Source organism: Epinephelus fuscoguttatus, linkage group LG11 (genome assembly GCF_011397635.1).
Source record: "Epinephelus fuscoguttatus linkage group LG11, E.fuscoguttatus.final_Chr_v1".
Taxonomy (NCBI): domain Eukaryota; kingdom Metazoa; phylum Chordata; class Actinopteri; order Perciformes; family Serranidae; genus Epinephelus; species Epinephelus fuscoguttatus.
The window spans coordinates 30,507,712-30,525,190 of NC_064762.1; the positions used below are offsets into that span (position 1 = coordinate 30,507,712).

The window sequence follows — 17,479 nt, forward strand, 5'->3', positions numbered from 1 at the left end:
ATATGCTCGCACCCAGATTGTCTCTTTTCTCTTTTATTTCCCTCACTTTCTCTTGTTCTCTTCTCTCATCTATCAATCTCTGCTCTCTCTCTCTCTCTCTCTCTCTCTCTCTCTGTCTCTGATGACTGGGTTTCACACCCACAGCTGGATGAAAGCCTCTTTTCATGTCTGATCATATCTGCCGCTTTGTTATCCAGCTATGAATAATGCACATGCATGCAAACACAAAGACACACACTCTCACACACACACACACACACACACACACACACACACACACGCTCTCTACAAACTCTGTTTGGTCAGAGAACTACTGGATCAAAGCAAAAAGTCAGGAGAGGCCTCCATCTAGTGGTGTTTGATAGGAATCACCAGTTAGTTGGTCACTAGTATTCATGACCACATTAAAGGAGAAGTCTGATAACAAATGTTGATGTTGATGATAAATATAATCAATGGAGCAAATAAATTCCTCTGTACAAGCTGAGTTTTCCCTCTTGCACAGCCATTATTACAGTGCCTACATGCACCAGGATGCTTTGCACCTGACCTCCTGACATTCAACCCTCAAATACTGCCCAAAATAAAGGCATCTGACATAAGCTATTACGCTGTTTGACTAGAATACTAGAAAAAACAACATAAATGGAATAACAACAGTTTTATCAACAACAAACATGTCTCATTCAGGGTGTCTGCCTTAGCACGTTTTTCTTTTACACGTTCCTTGATAAACCTCTTTTTTTGTAATTCTATACACATGCAGTTTAGGCCAAGTCCTGTGTAATTAACCCCACTAATTACTCTGATTACTGTGTGCAGTGTTTCTGCACTGCTGCAGTCTTTTTCCTTGTAGTTTCTGCTGGTGAGGTTTGATCTCATCTGTGGTGGTTGTGACTGTTAATGCTGCGCTATATCCACCTCTTTCTCTGTGTATTCTGTGTATGATATACTTTGCACTCCATTGCAGAGATTCAACGACACAAATACTTGAGCAAAACAACATATATCTTTTGTACAGCTCTCCAAAACAAACATGGTTCTTACATGAATCATTTCAGATGTTTGTGTCTGAGTCGGACTGAAAGTAAACACAGAAAGAAGCCGCCTGAGACGGCCATTATGACTAACTGAGTGTGACATCAAATCTCACTGCGGATTGTGACAGATTCATGTTTCATTGCATTCCGCACATTTGTCAGACAGCACTGTACCTGCCCTGCAGAGCATGACTTGAAGACCTCTTCAGAGATGGTCTCGGCTGACTGCAGGTTGCAGCATCAATAAGATCCTCCAAGCAGCACCTTAATAAAAACTTTAATTACGGCTTTTGCATACTGCAGCGTTGCCTCCTGCTATGACAATTTTGGGATCAATGGCAAGCATAGATTGCAAATTGCAAATTGTTGGTTTGATCTCTGCTAAACTCTTTACATTTTGCTAAATGTCTTCTAATTAATGTTTTATTATAAGTTCACATACAAAGAGAGAACATGTGATGGCATGAAGCAGTTTATTGACAGTATTTGCTCTTTTTCTGCCTCCAGCGATGGCAGAAGTCGGGGACTCACCTGGAGCATCTCGTCTCTCGGTTCTGTCTGGACTCTGAGATGGCTCTGGACGGGATGGACTCCTCTCGAATGCTGGTCATCAGCCCCTGTGAACTGAGTGCGTACACACAGAGATGGGAAGTCCCCTTCTCCTGACCCCTGGCCCCCTAACCTTTCGACTCCCACAAACCTACCCGGTCACCCATTCACAGCCTCAAAGGCCTGCGCAGAGACAGCTGCTCTGACAGAGTGAAGATGCATGAGCACGTCGTGTCAAAGTGCTGCAGCTGAATGGAATGTTTTTTAAGACTTTTTGACGCCTCTTCACTGTTGATCGTGAGAAAAAAAAAGTGCAGATCGGTGGGATCTAAAATACTGATTTACTAAGGATCCGTGCTGGATCAGAACATCACTGAAAGGAAGAGACACATCAGAAATGTCTGGTTTATTTTATCTCAAAGTGTGTATGTTAGAGGCTGACGAGAAGTTCGGGGAAGAGTCAAACCAAGTGCACCTTAAAACCCTGACCTGTCACAGACTCCAGTTGGACAGAAAAAATATCAGAATGTGTCTTGTAATCTTTTGCATTGAAAGTGTCTGTTTTTGAGGATGTTTAAGAATCTGGGAATTAAAACCAAGCACAACTCAAGTTCTTAGTTTACTTGGTCAAATAACTGTCACTGTCTTTGCTGCAGTAGAAGCATCTAGATCAGATTGTCGGATGAGAAAGTCATTCTTCTTGGGACCTGATCAGGAACTCACCTGTGACTGAAAGCACAGAACAGAATCTGTGATGTCTCTTCTTGTTCTTAATGACTTGTGGTGACGCTAGCACCTTAGTACAGTGACCATATGACTTGATGAACAGCACACCGTTCCAGTTCACTCACGTCTTTCAACCCAGCTGACCAAACAAAAAATTTTTTTTTGCAATTTTATTCATCAGATTTCATGATATATTCACACCAAACACAAAGCGAATTTTCACATCGTGTTACTCATGCGAACATGGCTGCTGGAGTGTTTCACAACTCGCAAATATTCTACCTGAGCAGCTGTGCTAGCTAACTGAGGAGGGCAGCTTACGGCTAACTTGGTTTGGAGTAAAGTACAACTGATAGCTGGAATCAAATGACGTTAAACATGGTAAAAATGAAGGCTTCGTGTTCTGAACCAGCATGAACCAAGATTGCTCATTATGTCTCATAATGTCCCAGCAGCACATTCCCGTTTCACACCTTCTGTTGTGTATCTTTCACAGTAAAAGACCAACTTAAATTACTTAGAGCATTTTGCTCAGAAGCAACTCAACATAAAAACGTACAATCACTCAGTCCTCTGCTTTTTCGATCTTTCTCTGTACAGTGCTGACGTTGAGTCAAAGAGCTCTGGTTGCCCACAGATGGTGACATTAATTTTTTCTTTGTATTTTTTCAGCAACATCTGTACTCCGATAGGCTTCCGTGAATCACACAAATTTCCTGTGTTCAAATATTGAAAGTTAAAAACTTTTCAACCCGCACAGATACACGAATATACTCGAATTTCATGTCTTTGCATCATTCGTGTGGTGTCATTGCCACCGCCCGGCACAAGTTTGTGTCTATTTGTGTCTTTGCATTGACTTGCTATGTAGTCTTGCTGTGTGCTTGCTTCGCGTTCGATGTGAACACATTATTAGTAACCCTGCTTTGTAAGACAGACTCGTAGATTGCTTCATACCAAAAAAAGACGTATAAGGATGACCAAATGATCTAACGCTGGTAAGTCTGGATAAGTCCTCACTCATTACTGTTTGGGATGGTTTCTTATTCTATGATTATCTATTCTTCGACTGGAGATATGTCCCTTTACTGTTTTGAAGTACGCAAAGAAGTGGACAAGACATTTTGTTGATCATATGACCATAATTTCCTCTGTAAAACTTTTGCATGCTGCAGCTTCCTTGGCTGTGTCAGCGGAAGAAAGACGGAGCATGGAGGAGAAGGAAAGACACAGAGGAGGGAACACAAAGCTGGATTTTAGGTGACGCTAACAGGCCCTGGCTGAGCTCCCGGTGCAAAAAGACGTCAGTTTGACACAGAAGGATTAGCACAAATACAGATTGTAAAAAGGGCTATGGTGTACATAGAGACAAACAGGCACAATCAGAGGTAACATATAAATAAAGAACAGCATGTCTGCAGCACATCTCATTCTGTATGTTTTGGGGGACAGTTGGCAGATTCCAGTGTTTCCTGTGGCAGCAAGGATGCAGCTGCTGCAGCAGCTTCACATCGCACGCCCCCCATGAAATGCTGCTGTGCATGTGAGAATTTACACAAGTCTGTTTTTTCTTTCTCACGTTAACTTTATCAAACTGGAGGGAAGCTTCATTCATACTGTTCTTTCAGTCCTAAATGCAGTTATGGTGTTAGCATCTGTCATGTTTTCGTGCAAGTTTTGGAGGATTTATATAAATTATTATGGGTTTATTTCTCAAGGAAAAGGTGTTTACTCTTTACTTTTCACAATCCTGATGATAGATGAAGCAACCAACCCTTTTGTTTTATTTCTGAGCACACTGACAGGACCTGGGGTTGTTGCTGATGGACAAACTGCAGCTGCTGTAGAGGTCAAACCTGCGATCCTCCAGTCATATGTCAGCCTTCTTTCAAATTCCAACAGAGTCAAAACACAACTCAACTGAACTACAGACCTATGTGGAAGTATTCTTCTCTCAACTTCCCTAACAGTCATTTTGCAAGTCAGTTTTTCACAAGATGGATTTCTAATTTCAGACACAAATTCTCCGCAGATGGTTTCCTGCTCTCCTGTGTTTGACATCGTCCACTGCATCATTTTGATATCCTGTTTGACTCCTGAATAAAGGTTTTATAATGGCTGTTTCTATTTTATTGAAATGGCTGTGGTGTTTACGTGCAGGTATAATTCTGCAAACTGGAAGCTGCAACCGGTACAGAAATTGCAGACACACACTTCATTTTAAATCAGTAAACTAAAAGTCAAAATGTATATCGTAAAACTTAAATTAAAAGCCTAGTCCCAGTTAAACACCCAGTCCCTTTTACTAGCCTGGTGTGGCTACACAATTTGACAAATAAAAGCCTGTCTCAATCAGAGGCCTGGCCTAGTTGCTTAGCAGTTAATTTTTAGAGGAGTTCTTTGGATGTATAAAACCAGGTTGTTGGCTACCCTGTTGAGCTAACAATGGATAACTGTTTAGATCGCACATACGAATATAAATATTTAACTTTTAGTCAATATGGACATGCTGCACATTGTTAGCTCAGGTTCTTCACAGTTCAATCGTTCAGTTCATTTTACTGACACCATGAGCAGCAGAAAAGACAGTTACTAATTCAGATTTACGGGCAAAACGAGAAAAAGTGATGACTCTCTTCCTTTGAGGCTGTCACAATGCCAGCCTACGTGTCCAATCCTCGATAACCGTGTAAATTATTCATATTTGTTTAGTCTAAGGGTCCTCTGACGAAAAGAATGAAAAGGGTTTTTCATAAAAATTAATTTTGTCTGTCAGAGCTAGATTAGATGAATGATTTGTAACTGATTTGTTATTCAAAGTCTAATTTTTAGACAGTTTTGCGTGAAAGGAATTAAAAACCTGTCCCACATATTAGCCTGTTGACTTCAGCTATTTAAGAATATAATAGCTCAGGCTACTTCTTGAACTTTTAGGGTATTTCATTGTTTCATTATGTTGTAATAACACCATTTCATGTTAGTTAAACACAATATGAAGTAAAAAATATTATACTTACAGTATTGCTAACCACCTCCACTACTGACACTATAGGTAATGTCACTACTACAGTAGGTAACTCTACTTAGTGCAGTACTTAGTACTACCTTCACTGCTACAAGCAACAGCTTCTCTTATCTCTAATGATACTGTTACTACTGCTGTAACTGTCTGTTGTCATTATATTACTACAGCTACTATCACTAGTACTACCACTAATGCTTGTATAGCTACAGCTATTTTACTTCTTCGATACTGCTGTTATTAATACAGCTACCACTAATGTAATCTATTACTGTTACTATTTCAAGTACCAAAACAATGCTCATAAAGAGGAAGCTAAAGCAAGTGCAAGTTATGTTCTTAGGAACCTGCACTCCCTTTATTTTTGATCTTCTATGGGAATGTGATAATTAAGATGTGGGGAGCTCATGTGTTTTGGTTTCATGCTAAGTAAAGCATAATAAACTGATGTGGGAGAGGGGCTGGATCTCTCTCTCACACACACACATACACACACACATACACATACTGTACAGGCGACAGAGAGAGAGAGAGAGGGGATGTGTACAGACTCCCCTCCTCTGTAACACCACCGATCCGGATAATAACCCTGTTTCCCAGCTTTACAAGGCTACTCTTTGTTTTAAGCTGACCTTTCTCTTGAAACCGTTTTTGTAACGGCACCGTCGTCTTCTAGAAGAGGGTCTCTTTTACGTAAGTACAATGACCTTTTCACTTCGCCATCCTTATCTTCAACACAGCAGCTCTTTAAAATGGAAAAAGAGCGCAGCGACACTCATTTCTAATCTAATTACGCATTTTGTGGATTTTTGCCGTAACGACAAATGAAGTCGTGACATTTTAGGATGCTCTTGAATTTAAAAAAAAAAAAATGTAGTCGTGAGGTTCGTTTCCAGTCAGGCACTATTTCCGCTGTACCGGCTTGGATGTAGTCCGTTTACTATTTCGCATCGATGCATTCGAGTCTAGGGAACGAACAAAAAGACTACAACTTCCAGCGAGAGGGAGAACAGGATGCTGCTTTTAAAAGCTTACAGAAATGTTGGAATTAGTTACTTTAAAAGCCCATACGTCGGGAAATTCGCAAAAGGAGACGTTTCTTGGACTTTACAGTAAGGAAAAATGAAACAGCATATTGCTTCTTTTTTGTGTATGTTACTAGCAGGCAAGCCGCTGGTAAAGAAAACCACTATTGGTGTTGTATGTCTTTAGCTTTACGTAACAGTTTATAACGGCAACTATAGTTGCTTATGTTGATATTGGTATGTTTTTCCTCTTCTTCATTTTGTTCTAGGTATCACTGAGTGGTGTATGCTGCCTGTTTTATGGTATAATGCCTGTGTTAAGTCCGGCGTTACAGTCCAGTCGCACGTGAATCTCCATTTTATTGAATATTCTGGAAAACACGAGCATAGCCATAGTCCCTGAACGCAGCACCCGTTTTCGCGGCGCTCAGTTTACGTTTGCTGTTACGTCATTTGAAAGGGACTCTGAATCTGCTGCTTGTTTTGAATTCAGCGCCGCACCGAGTCAAATCATCGATAATGTTCACTGATAATAATTTGTGTAGATGTATCCAAGCGGAAACATAAAGAATGTCTCTTTTACCTCCGGAGAGAAGTAAGTTAATGTGAGCTAGCTGCTCAGGGTCAAATAATAACGGCATTATTAGAGTTGTGTTCATGTTCAATGGGGCAGAAAACAGCTGACGGTAGTAAACTGACTGATGTTTTCAAAACAACCAACTCTCACAGCACGACAGTATTTATCGCAAACGTAACCTTGTCTTGTCACCTGAGGGTTTGAGCCTTATTGTCAACATTGTTGTAGCGAAATTCACATTTTAAATAACGTTACATGTGTGTTGTTTCAACTTGTTAAACTCCACATAGCCGAAAATAAGCTGCTAATTTAGCTTATTTGACCGCTATCCTGCGGCACCAACTTGAAGAGGGTCAATAAAATAGAAAAAAAGAAAGCAAAATACAGCATCTCCTTTATCAGTAGTTTATTCCATCGCTTCTGTCTTTATTCCATCACCTTCCTCGCCACTGTTTCTGTAGTCACAGGGCTGAAAGGCTTAGTCAATCCATCATTAGTCATCCTATAGAAAATCAATACACAACAATTTTAACAAGCCAAAATATCATAAATTCACTTGTTTCAGGCTTTTAAATGTGAGGATTTGCTGCTCTTCTTTTTTTATATAATTATAGCTGAGTATCTTTGTGGTTTATGAGTGTTGATCGACACAAAAAGCTATTGGAAATTGACACCTTGGCCTTTGGGAGCTTGTGGTGACAATCTTTTACCATTTTCTAATGTTTAGAGTATAATAATAATAATAATAGTAATCAGTTACTTTTAAAGTAAACTGACATATTGACAGATATTACAATTATATGCTACTGCCCTGAATGTTTGCAAAATGTTTATTAACTTATTGTTTAAGCTGTGCAGATTGAAGTGTCTTTCTCTGTATCGACTCTCCTCTAATATCTTTCTTTTCCCCCCTTCAGCCACCCGATGTTCCTTCATCAGCTGAGCTCCTTCAGCTCCTCCTTTCTTTCTCGCAGCCGTCCCGCTCTGTGCAGGGCTGGCTTCAGGAGCAGCAGTGCCTCCCCTTTCTCCTCCTACCGTCCCCAATTTACCCCCGCTCCTCCTCCATGGTGGTTGGTGCGGGGTTTTTTCCCCTGGCCTCCTCGACTCCCCCACTCCTACCCAGCAGCCCAACAGATCTTTTCTGGTAGGACGTTACACCCTCAGAGCATTAGCCCAGGTAACTTTGGTGGAAGTCGGTGTTCGTTCTCCACCTCTGCTGGTCTCATGATGGAGCGGCCTGACAGAGAGCCTCCTCTCAAACGGAGAAAAAGTGCAGAGGAGAGGAGGGGCGCTCAAGAGAGGGAAAACAGAGGAGGAGCAGCAGGCGCAAGTGGTGGCAAGGCCAAGGATGGAGGCTCCAAGAAGGAGCACCATCACCAGGATTCCAGCGCAGGCAGCCGCCCTCGACCAAACTACCACAACAAAGATGGAAGTCGAGACAGAGGGAAGAATGGAGCTGGAAAAGGTGTCAGTTTGGAAAACAGCAGAGATAAAGTTGTAGAAAGGACTAAAGCTGGGAGTAAAGACAGACTGAGAAAAGACAGTGCTAGTCAAGATGAAACCTCGAGCAGAGGGAGGTGTACACATCAGCAAGGAGGACATAAAGATTCACAGCCTGTGAGCTTGAGGACTCAAACCCCCAAATCAAACCCTGAACAGGATAAAGTTCCAGTGCACAAACCCAACCCCTGGTTCAAAGGCAGGGGTGCAGAGCAGCAGGGAGGGTGGTGTGGGAGGACTGCGAAACCACCACCACCACCACCACAGGGACAGGTAAAGGACAGAGCCAATGATGGAGGGCAGCGGATGGGCCTTCCATCCCAGCCCTGCAGCACCACTCATCCCCCAAACCCGTGGCAGGTTGCAGGAGCCGACAGGCAGCCTCCTCCACCTGGAACCTGCCCGCCTGTCAGAAAACAGGAAGATGTTAAACCAGTGAAATGTAAGGTCACTCTTCTAAGGCATCATTTCAACTATTCACTACAATCTGTATACTGTTTGCTACAGTGCTGACCATTTACTGAGCAGATTAAATGTTTTTTAGTTTCACCTTACAGGCAGTCTTTGGTTTTAGTTCATTTTGTTCTGGGTGTTTTTAAATAAATAATCCATTTCAGTGGACATAAAAAAATGTCAAAAAATATGCAAATGGTTGTCTGTCTCTATGTGTCAGCCCTGTGATAGTCTGGCGACCTGTCCAGGGTGTACCCTGCCTCTCACCCAATGTCAGCTGAGATACCCTCAAGACCCCTAACAGGAAAAGGGGTTACGTGAATGAAAAATGAATGAACACTGTGAATGTCCAAGTCTGAAACCGTAAAGCTCTTGAAAAGCCTCAGTTCAGGAAACATTTTAGAGATTTTTTTTTGTTTGGTGACTTTGCCCTTATCTGTAAGTTTGACAGTACAGAGAGACAGGAAACACAGGGATACATGTTCACAAATATTTTTATGCCTCAGAGCTGGCGATAGCTGTAGCTGGAGGCATAATGTTTTTGGGTTGTCCATCCTATTCTTGTGAACGCAGTATCTCATGAACACATTGAGGGAATTTTGGCACAAATGTCCCCTTGTACTCGACGATAAACTGTTAAGATTTTAGTGGTCATAAGTCAAAGGTCAAGGTCACTGTGATTTTGTCTTATTCTTGTGAACACGATACCTCAAATTTTGGTTGTTGAAGGTCAAAAGTCAAGGTCAGTGAGACATTACAAAAAATGTTTTTGACCATAACTCAAGAATTCTTACACTTACAATGACAAAACTTCACATAAATGTCTAGTAGGATAAAACAATGAAGTGATGACATTTTATTTCCCAAAGGTAAACAATTAAATTCACTGTGACATCACGTCATTTAGCATGAAACACCTTTCTGGCTGTTTTTGGCCGTCATATCTCAGGAACAGATAGGGAGACATACGATCAAATCCCGTGGTAATTGTAATTTTTTACTACTGTGTGTTTAATTAAGAACCTTCTATGATGAGGAACTGTCATTTTCCTACAAGCCAGTCTGAGGCCTTCAGAAAACAATGAAATAAAATCACATAAAAGATCTACACATAGTGGCTTTAAATCCTTAGAGTCAAGGGCTTATTTTTAATGTCTACCTGAATGTCATAAACATATATCAGGAGGACACTATTGTGACGCTGTTGACATTAGTTTATCATTAAATAACATCTAGTAAATCATTAGAACATGAAGCCTCCTGGGTTTTCTGGTATTTAATGAGTCTGAGGTTGAATTATTTCCTTTTATCTTCCTCTCCTCAGCTCTTCAGAGACACTGGGAGGCCTCACCTGCCTGCAGTACTGACATCCAGCCACCAGGGGACAACACAGCATTTGACTTCTCAGTGATGTCCTACAACATCTTGTCTCAGGAGCTGCTGGAGGACAACACCTACCTGTACAGACACTGTAACCCTGGCGTCCTGCCGTGGAAACACCGGCTGCCCAACCTGCTGGCTGAGATCAAGCAGTACAATGCTGATGTGAGTGAGTTAGAGCACAAGACACTTTGATGATCCCTGTGGGAATAAGATGGCTGTTAAAGCAGAATGTAGCATACTGTATTCAGGAGGATATGTACTATGTGGTCAAAAGTATGTGGACAGACTACTGTTTTCATTAATTTAAAAGGGACCAGGCATGGTTTAAAACCTACATGTCACTGTGCCAGATTGTAGATTTAAAGGTCCAGTGCGACAGATTTAGGGGCATCTATTGGCAAAATGATATATCATGTTTATAATAATGTTTTCATTAGTTCATTCATTAGTTCAATGTTTCATTCAGGTCCACCTGAAAGTAAGAGTCGTTGTTCTTTCCTTACCTTGTATCTGAGCTGTTTGTATCTACATATCGCTAAGGTCTTCTCCCACAGTGTCTGCCACAGTAGCCCAGAGCAGACAAGCCAAACACTGGCTCTAGATAGGACCATTTGCGTTTTTGTGTTTTAGGTTGGCCGCTGTAGTTCTGCTACAGACTTGGCACACACGAGAGATTTCAGTTTGTTGCAATCTGCAGCCCCACCACTAGATGCCACTAAAATCCTACAACCTGGACCTTTAAGCTAATTTGCATTTGTAGTCCCTCGGCAGGTCACATTAAAGTATATAGAGGGTCTACCCAAACCATGAACGACAGTCCCAGACCAAAAGTATACAGAAGAGCATCAATATATACCTTTGATGATAAAGACCTAAGATTTGATGTTAAATCTCTTTTTCTAGATCCTGTGTCTTCAAGAAGTCCAGGAGGATCACTATGAAAACCAGCTCAAACCTGCTCTTCAGGCACTAGGTAGGTGTGTGTGTGTGTTTAAAGTACACAAATGTATTTTCTTATTTGTAACCTTTTCTGTAAATATTCTTCTACTTTAAAATGATACACACTATGACTTAGTGTTTTCTGCCTTTACTATTTATTTGTATATTCATTAAAGTGTGTGTGTTTGTATGGGTGTGTGTCAGGTTACCAGTGCGAGTACAAGAAGCGCACAGGAAGGAAACCCGACGGTTGTGCCGTTATCTTCAAAACCTCCCGCCTGTCGCTCCTCTCCTCTCATCCCGTCGAGTTCTTCCGCCCTGGTGATGCTCTCCTTGACCGAGACAACGTGGGATTGGTTGTGCTGCTGCAGCCCAACAACATGATGGGCCAGTCAGATCCCTCCTCCTCCATCTGTGTTGCCAACACTCACCTCCTGTACAACCCTCGCCGTGGGGATATCAAACTGGCCCAGCTGGCGATCCTATTGGCAGAGATCAGCCGGCTGTCCCACCGTCAGGACGGGTTGACCAATCCGGTTGTGCTGTGTGGGGATTTTAACTCCACACCTTGGAGTCCGCTGTACAGCTTCCTGACCAAAGGCTGCCTGGAGTACAGAGGACTGCAGAGCAGCATGGTGAGATACACACACATTACTGTTAACAGAATAAGTGATTAGTTGGTTAATCAGTTAACAAAGTTTGTAAGAGCTTACTTATCGTATGTGAAAGCGAAGCCTGACTTAGTTGTTTGTGTCTTCAGGTCTCTGGTCAGGAAAGCATTCCCAGAGGTCAGCCTCGTCTCCTCACATCTCCACCCTGGTCTCACAGGTTGGGAATCAATTATAAGTGTCAGTACGAGGAGAAACCCACAGCTGAGTCCTGCAGCAGCCCCACAGGTGCACTCACTGAACTAAACTCAACTTACTGTAGGGTTTAGTTTATTTAAGACCTCACAGCTCACAGTCCAACACTTGTTTAAACTCATTTATTTTAATGTAGTGGAGGCAGTTTAGCTAAGCACACATTTAAGCTTTGTTCAGTGTGAGGCTACATTCACACTAATACATTTTTGTTTTGAAACTGTCGCTACATTTAAGCCAAGCGTCCACACTGCGTGGCATTTTGGACCCACTAAAATAGACACCTTTGAAAATACTGCTGACCCTATTTTAGTTTGAACATGGGTGGAAATAGAGACTTATGGAAATGATGACGCACACACTCATGTTCGCTTTCTGATTGGGTCTTACCAGTCACAATGCATTCTGGAAATCCATCCATGTAAAAAAAAAAAAAAAAAAACAACACTTTTTTTTCTTCCTTTACCTCTGGAGGCACAGCCCGGAGTTTTTCGACTAACGGAAGTGCAGGGGCCTCGGTGATTGCTCAACCCCTTCACTTCGCCGTGTTGTTTACAAATACTTCGGGTAGAAAAACAGCAGACTTTAGCTATATATCACATTTTTCACATCACTATATCACCGTGTAGACTAATCTGATGTTTGTTAAGTCTATAAACACAGTAATTGAACAAACGTTACTATTTCTGTGTGCACGTTTTGTAATTAATAACATGATTATCGTAGATTAGCTGGGCTAATCTGTTAGCCCCGTTAGCGGTGTCTGTAGTAACTCAGTAACTCAATAAATGGTCCGTGAAAAAAAACAAAACATTTTTTCCAGCGGATGTCTTAGTTACAACATGATTGAGCTAGCAAAGCAGCTTTGTGTTGCTATGTGTGGTATTTACTCAGTTATGGGAAATCACGATAAAGCAGCAGTGGCTGCAGCTGACAGGGACAGTTAGCAAAGCTAACATTAGGACGTCATCTGTTAAAAGCCTCCCGTTGTCGGATACGACATGAAACTACTCCAGTTAGCTCAGTCATGCTGTAACTCAGACACCCGCTGGAAAAAAATTCTTTTTTTCACGTTGACGAGATGGCGTTTTGGGTGGAGCAGTTGCCATGGACGCGGAGCTTGCTGTTTCTGTAGGTACACATTTCCTGGGGACACCTGCACGTCTCGGCCACGCCCCCTCCATTGTGATTGGCTAAAGCACAGCATCATTCAAACTCAAAGCCCCGCCCTCCCCCCCGTGGTCGTCTTTCACACAGGGCTGCCGACAGATTCTACAATGTAAATTGCAGAATCTGTCTTGAAAGATTAGTCACAACGTGTCCAGCCAAAACATTTTAGCCAGGTTCATACCTTTTGGGGTGGAGGCAGGTTGCAAAGCAGCTTGCAGAGGAAGCAACAACAGTAGGCAGGTCAGAGCAGTTTAAATAGGGCGTCCTGAATGAGATTCACCAATTGGTTGCATAGACAGGAATCATGTGATCTATCAGCTGACTCCCTTCCATCAGTCAGCTGCTCCATCAGTTCATTGGGCTGTTTGAGATCAGCTGAGCTTGACATTGTGGCCTGCTCAGTTAGTAGTGTTTTTGTTAGACTCAAGCTCAGGACAAGATTCTTTCAGATTATTACTTGTGCAGTCTAATTTAGTCCATTATCACTCTGAGGTTTGTACAGTAAATATGAAGCCACAGACAGCAGGGGTTAGCCTATCTTAGCACGAAGACTGGAAACTGAGGGTAACTGATAGCCTAGCTCTGTTCAGAGGAGCAAAATCTGCCTAACAGCCCCTCTAAAGCGACTGAAGCGGAGAAAACGGCACATTACTCGTAGGTTATGCACCGGACTGTTTCCTGGCCTGTTAAGAATAAGAGTGGTTTAGAGTTTTGTTGTGATTTAATCCAGTTTAGGTCGGATGCTCAGTTTAACTCGAGTTTAGTTTATTGTAAAGTGTGTCAGCTGAATGTCGAGCGGCATGGCTGATCAACTCTCTTTCTCTCTCAGCAGTAGAAGGAGCGATCTCTAATCTGACTGTAGAAGATCTCGCCACTAAAGCTGCTGCTGCTTTTCACAGGTAACAGCTTTCTTTCTCTCCTCCTCTCTCTCCTCCCTTCATTCCTCTCAGAGTTTGAACCCATTGTTGAATTCTCACATCATCTGGTTGCAAAAACCTGTAAATTAAAAGTCTAATCTCCCCATGAAAATGTGCCTCCATCACAATTTGCTCATTCACTTTTATATCAGCAAAATCTGTCTGTGCCTCAGGCAGGCGTCAAAAGTTTATTAGTCTCATTCAGAAGTTTCTGATCATTTTGATTTAATAATGTGGAATAAATACCTCTGAAGTATAAATGTAAAGCAGACTCTGCAGTCTTCTCTAACCCTGTTTGTGTTTCTGTGTGTGTATTTAGAGCTACAATCGAGCACAGCTTGAAGCTGCAGTCGTCCTACCAGCACTACCTGAAGGCTGATGGGAGACCTGAGATCACCACCTCTCACTCCCGCACTGCCTTGACAGTGGATTACATCCTGTATACTCCCGGTACTGACACACACACACAAACACACACGCAGAATCACTTTCTCGATGCCTCACCACAGTGTTACCATTATTGATACTGATCTGGATGCCTAAGTTTAGACATCAGTACTAAAATAATGCTTTTTGTAGATACCTTACTGCTCTTACAAACCTTCTGTCTGCGATTGAGAAAAATATTTAAACAAATTAAAATGTATGCCTTATTATAGCTGTTTTAACACTAACTAAATAAAGTACAAGCTCAGGACATATGTGATTTAAACTAAAGAAGATTAAGAATCTGATTTAAACTGTGAGACAGTTTTCAAAAAGTATTATGGTCACCATCTGCTGTTCTTCACCATCTCTTATCTTATAACTTATCTTCTGTCTTTCTTTTTCTCTTCTTCCCTTTTTTCTTTTTTCCTCCCCTTCCTTTTTTTATGTCTTCTTTAATCTTGTCACACTGCTATTGCTCCATCTCGCTCTCTTGTTTTCCCCTGTTCTCCTTCTTCACAGATTTCGTCGCACCTCCTTCATTTCCTGGTGGGCAGGGCCTCCAGCTGCTGGGCAGGCTGTCATTGGTTGGCGAGTCAGAGCTCGAGGAAGTCAACGGCCTGCCCAATCACTATCATTCGTCCGATCACCTCCCTCTCCTTGCTCGCTTCCGCCTCCGCCACTGACCCAGGTGGATCGCACGGCGGGACGCCTCAGCACTGTAGCTCAGGGAAGAGTTCAAGATGTCGATTGGAGTTGTTTTCTCACACGTTTACTGAAGTGTGGCGCTGCCACGCCAGGAAAACAAAAACTGATCATGAAAAGTTTCTTGTTATAACAATAAATGTTTTTCACAATTTTACAAGATATTTTCATGTAGCAACAAGAAACTTCTCTTGTAAAAGAAGAAAAAAAAACTGTTGTTATAACAATACACTATTTATATTGTATCATGAAACATTTCAAGTTACCGTATGAAACTCATGTTTAACTCTTGTTGGATAATGGCTAAATTGAGGAATATAGTTCATCTACACAACCTGATTAACATGAAACGCTTCACATTAAGTTTCCTTTCTATACAAGAAAAGTTTCTTGTTATAATGTGAAAATATCTTGCGAAAAATGTTTTGCTATAAGAAGAAACTTTTCATGTTATTATATGATACATATTAGTTTTTGTTTTTCCTGGTGTGGCAGCTCTACACTTTCATACATGTTGCCTGAAATACTGTTAAAGTCAGTTATCCACCACACAGCCATGTAGCGCAGGTATGTGAGTTACTTCTCTGCAGGAAGAACCTTCTTTTAGAGTATTTTTCCCAAAACTGTGGCAGTCAAGAAGAACCTTGATTCACTTGAACACTCTGTAAAATCCTAAACACACCTCAGTAACAGCCGGAAACCCCAAAGTGTAAAAGTCCAAGGTAAAATCCAAATACTTTGATGAAGCGTGCCCAAAATGTTTTTTAAATGCTCAGATTTTAGACGATGCTGATGGCTGAAATGTGTCCATGTTGGACATTTTGCATAATTTTTTTGCATTTGATGAAATGTTTAAAACAGTTTTTTTTTTTTAAAGAAGAAAAGAAAATCTACAGTATTCATAATTTTTACAGGGCAGATGAATATCATTTTACATTCAAAGTCCCTTTTTATCTGTCATGCATTTCTCTAAAAGAAACTAAAAGCATCAGGTAAAGATTTTATGAACATGGCTTGTACGCACTACGAAAACAAATATTTCAATTTGCAATTGTGTTGCTGTTGAGAAGATTTAATTATTTTTTTTTGTTTGCGGAAAAAAGTTCTTGAAGTTCAGTACTTCCCTTTTAACATACAACCGTGTTCTCCTGAGAGGTGAATCTATGAAGGGACAGATTTTAAATCTATTTTTTTAAAGCCTGAACATTATCACTTTAAGTTAAAGTGCTGCTGATGAGAACAACTACTTGATATCTTTGTTGGCCATGATGGAGGAGCAACGCAACTCACATCACCCCCAAATCATTCATAGCCTGGGGGGCTTAAGACATAACCAAAGATTTGGTTTCTGAAAATTAGAGCGTTTAACTTGTCTTTTGAAGCTTTGAACAAGTAAACAAGATGCATGAAATAACAGTTAACATATTTGGCTATGTAGTTAAATTCCTCTTAAAACAGTCTATGAACGTTGCTTCTGTATCATTGCCACGGAAATTGTTTTTTATGTTTATAATTTATAATACCACATCACTGTACATTTCACCTGCAGACTCAAATGGAACAGGAGTATGAATTTAGTGCCATCAGTCTTAAGTTAATGTACAGTACTCGTGAACATTGTGCTATAGTTTTAGACTTATACATAATCAATAAATAACAAGGAGTCGATGTATTTTTCTAACATTTTGAGGAAAAATCTGCCATTTTTTGATAGTTTGTAAATAAAGGACATTTGTTTCTACACCTGGCTGCGTTTGATTTAATGTTGGCATCAGTGATGATGTCATTCAACATGTAACTAGAACATACGCTCATACAGTGATTTTTTTTTTTTTTTAGAGGAGTTTGGTGTCTTTGTCCCACAGACAGACAGAGGAAGACTTTGGCTCCAAGATCTTCCCGCCGCCCCTCGCTCCTGTGTGCATTCACTGTTTCTTAGAAAATGTTGTATTTGTTCCTAAATTTAGATGGCTGTTTGTCTTGCTCCTGTATAATGGGAGTTGGCTGGTGTCCTCTGTTCGTTTGTCATCAGAGAAATAGCTGTTAAAACCAGCAGATGGTTGTTTTATTCCCATTTATTGTTCTGCAGGGAGTCAACTGTTTGTCCTCTTCAGTCTGATGGGATAGAGCTGTTTCTTTCTCATCGCCATGCATAATTAGACACTACTGTTTTTGTGTTTAGTCTAA

General features: G+C 41.2%; 2 protein-coding genes across 5 annotated transcripts in view; both read left to right on the plus strand.

The window, feature by feature from the left end:
• galnt14 (UDP-N-acetyl-alpha-D-galactosamine:polypeptide N-acetylgalactosaminyltransferase 14 (GalNAc-T14)) overlaps positions 1-4,395 on the plus strand; it is a 203,453-nt gene extending 199,058 nt beyond the window's left edge. The window contains exon 16 of one of the 2 annotated variants that reach the window (XM_049589775.1): positions 1,548-4,395. In XM_049589775.1, the coding sequence (XP_049445732.1) occupies positions 1,548-1,706 (159 nt within the window). In that variant the 3' untranslated portion in view covers positions 1,707-4,395. The remainder of the gene's footprint in view (positions 1-1,547) is intronic. The other variant, XM_049589774.1, reaches the window with a different exon arrangement.
• A 1,457-nt stretch (positions 4,396-5,852) lies between these two features.
• angel2 (angel homolog 2 (Drosophila)) lies at positions 5,853-17,014 on the plus strand. 3 transcript variants are annotated; one of them, XM_049589769.1, is made up of 9 exons: positions 5,853-6,030; positions 7,857-8,881; positions 10,217-10,437; positions 11,179-11,248; positions 11,419-11,849; positions 11,975-12,110; positions 14,074-14,143; positions 14,481-14,611; positions 15,110-17,014. In XM_049589769.1, exons 2-9 carry the CDS (start codon positions 7,864-7,866, stop codon positions 15,271-15,273), a joined length of 2,241 nt encoding a protein of 746 aa, XP_049445726.1. In that variant the 5' UTR covers positions 5,853-6,030; positions 7,857-7,863; the 3' UTR covers positions 15,274-17,014. The 3 variants fall into 3 exon arrangements, with proteins under 3 accessions (XP_049445726.1, XP_049445724.1, XP_049445725.1); XM_049589767.1 differs by lacking the exon at positions 5,853-6,030 and adding an exon at positions 6,818-6,957; XM_049589768.1 differs by lacking the exon at positions 5,853-6,030 and adding an exon at positions 6,818-6,957 and having other exon boundaries at positions 14,077-14,143.
• Positions 17,015-17,479: the final 465 nt, after the last annotated feature.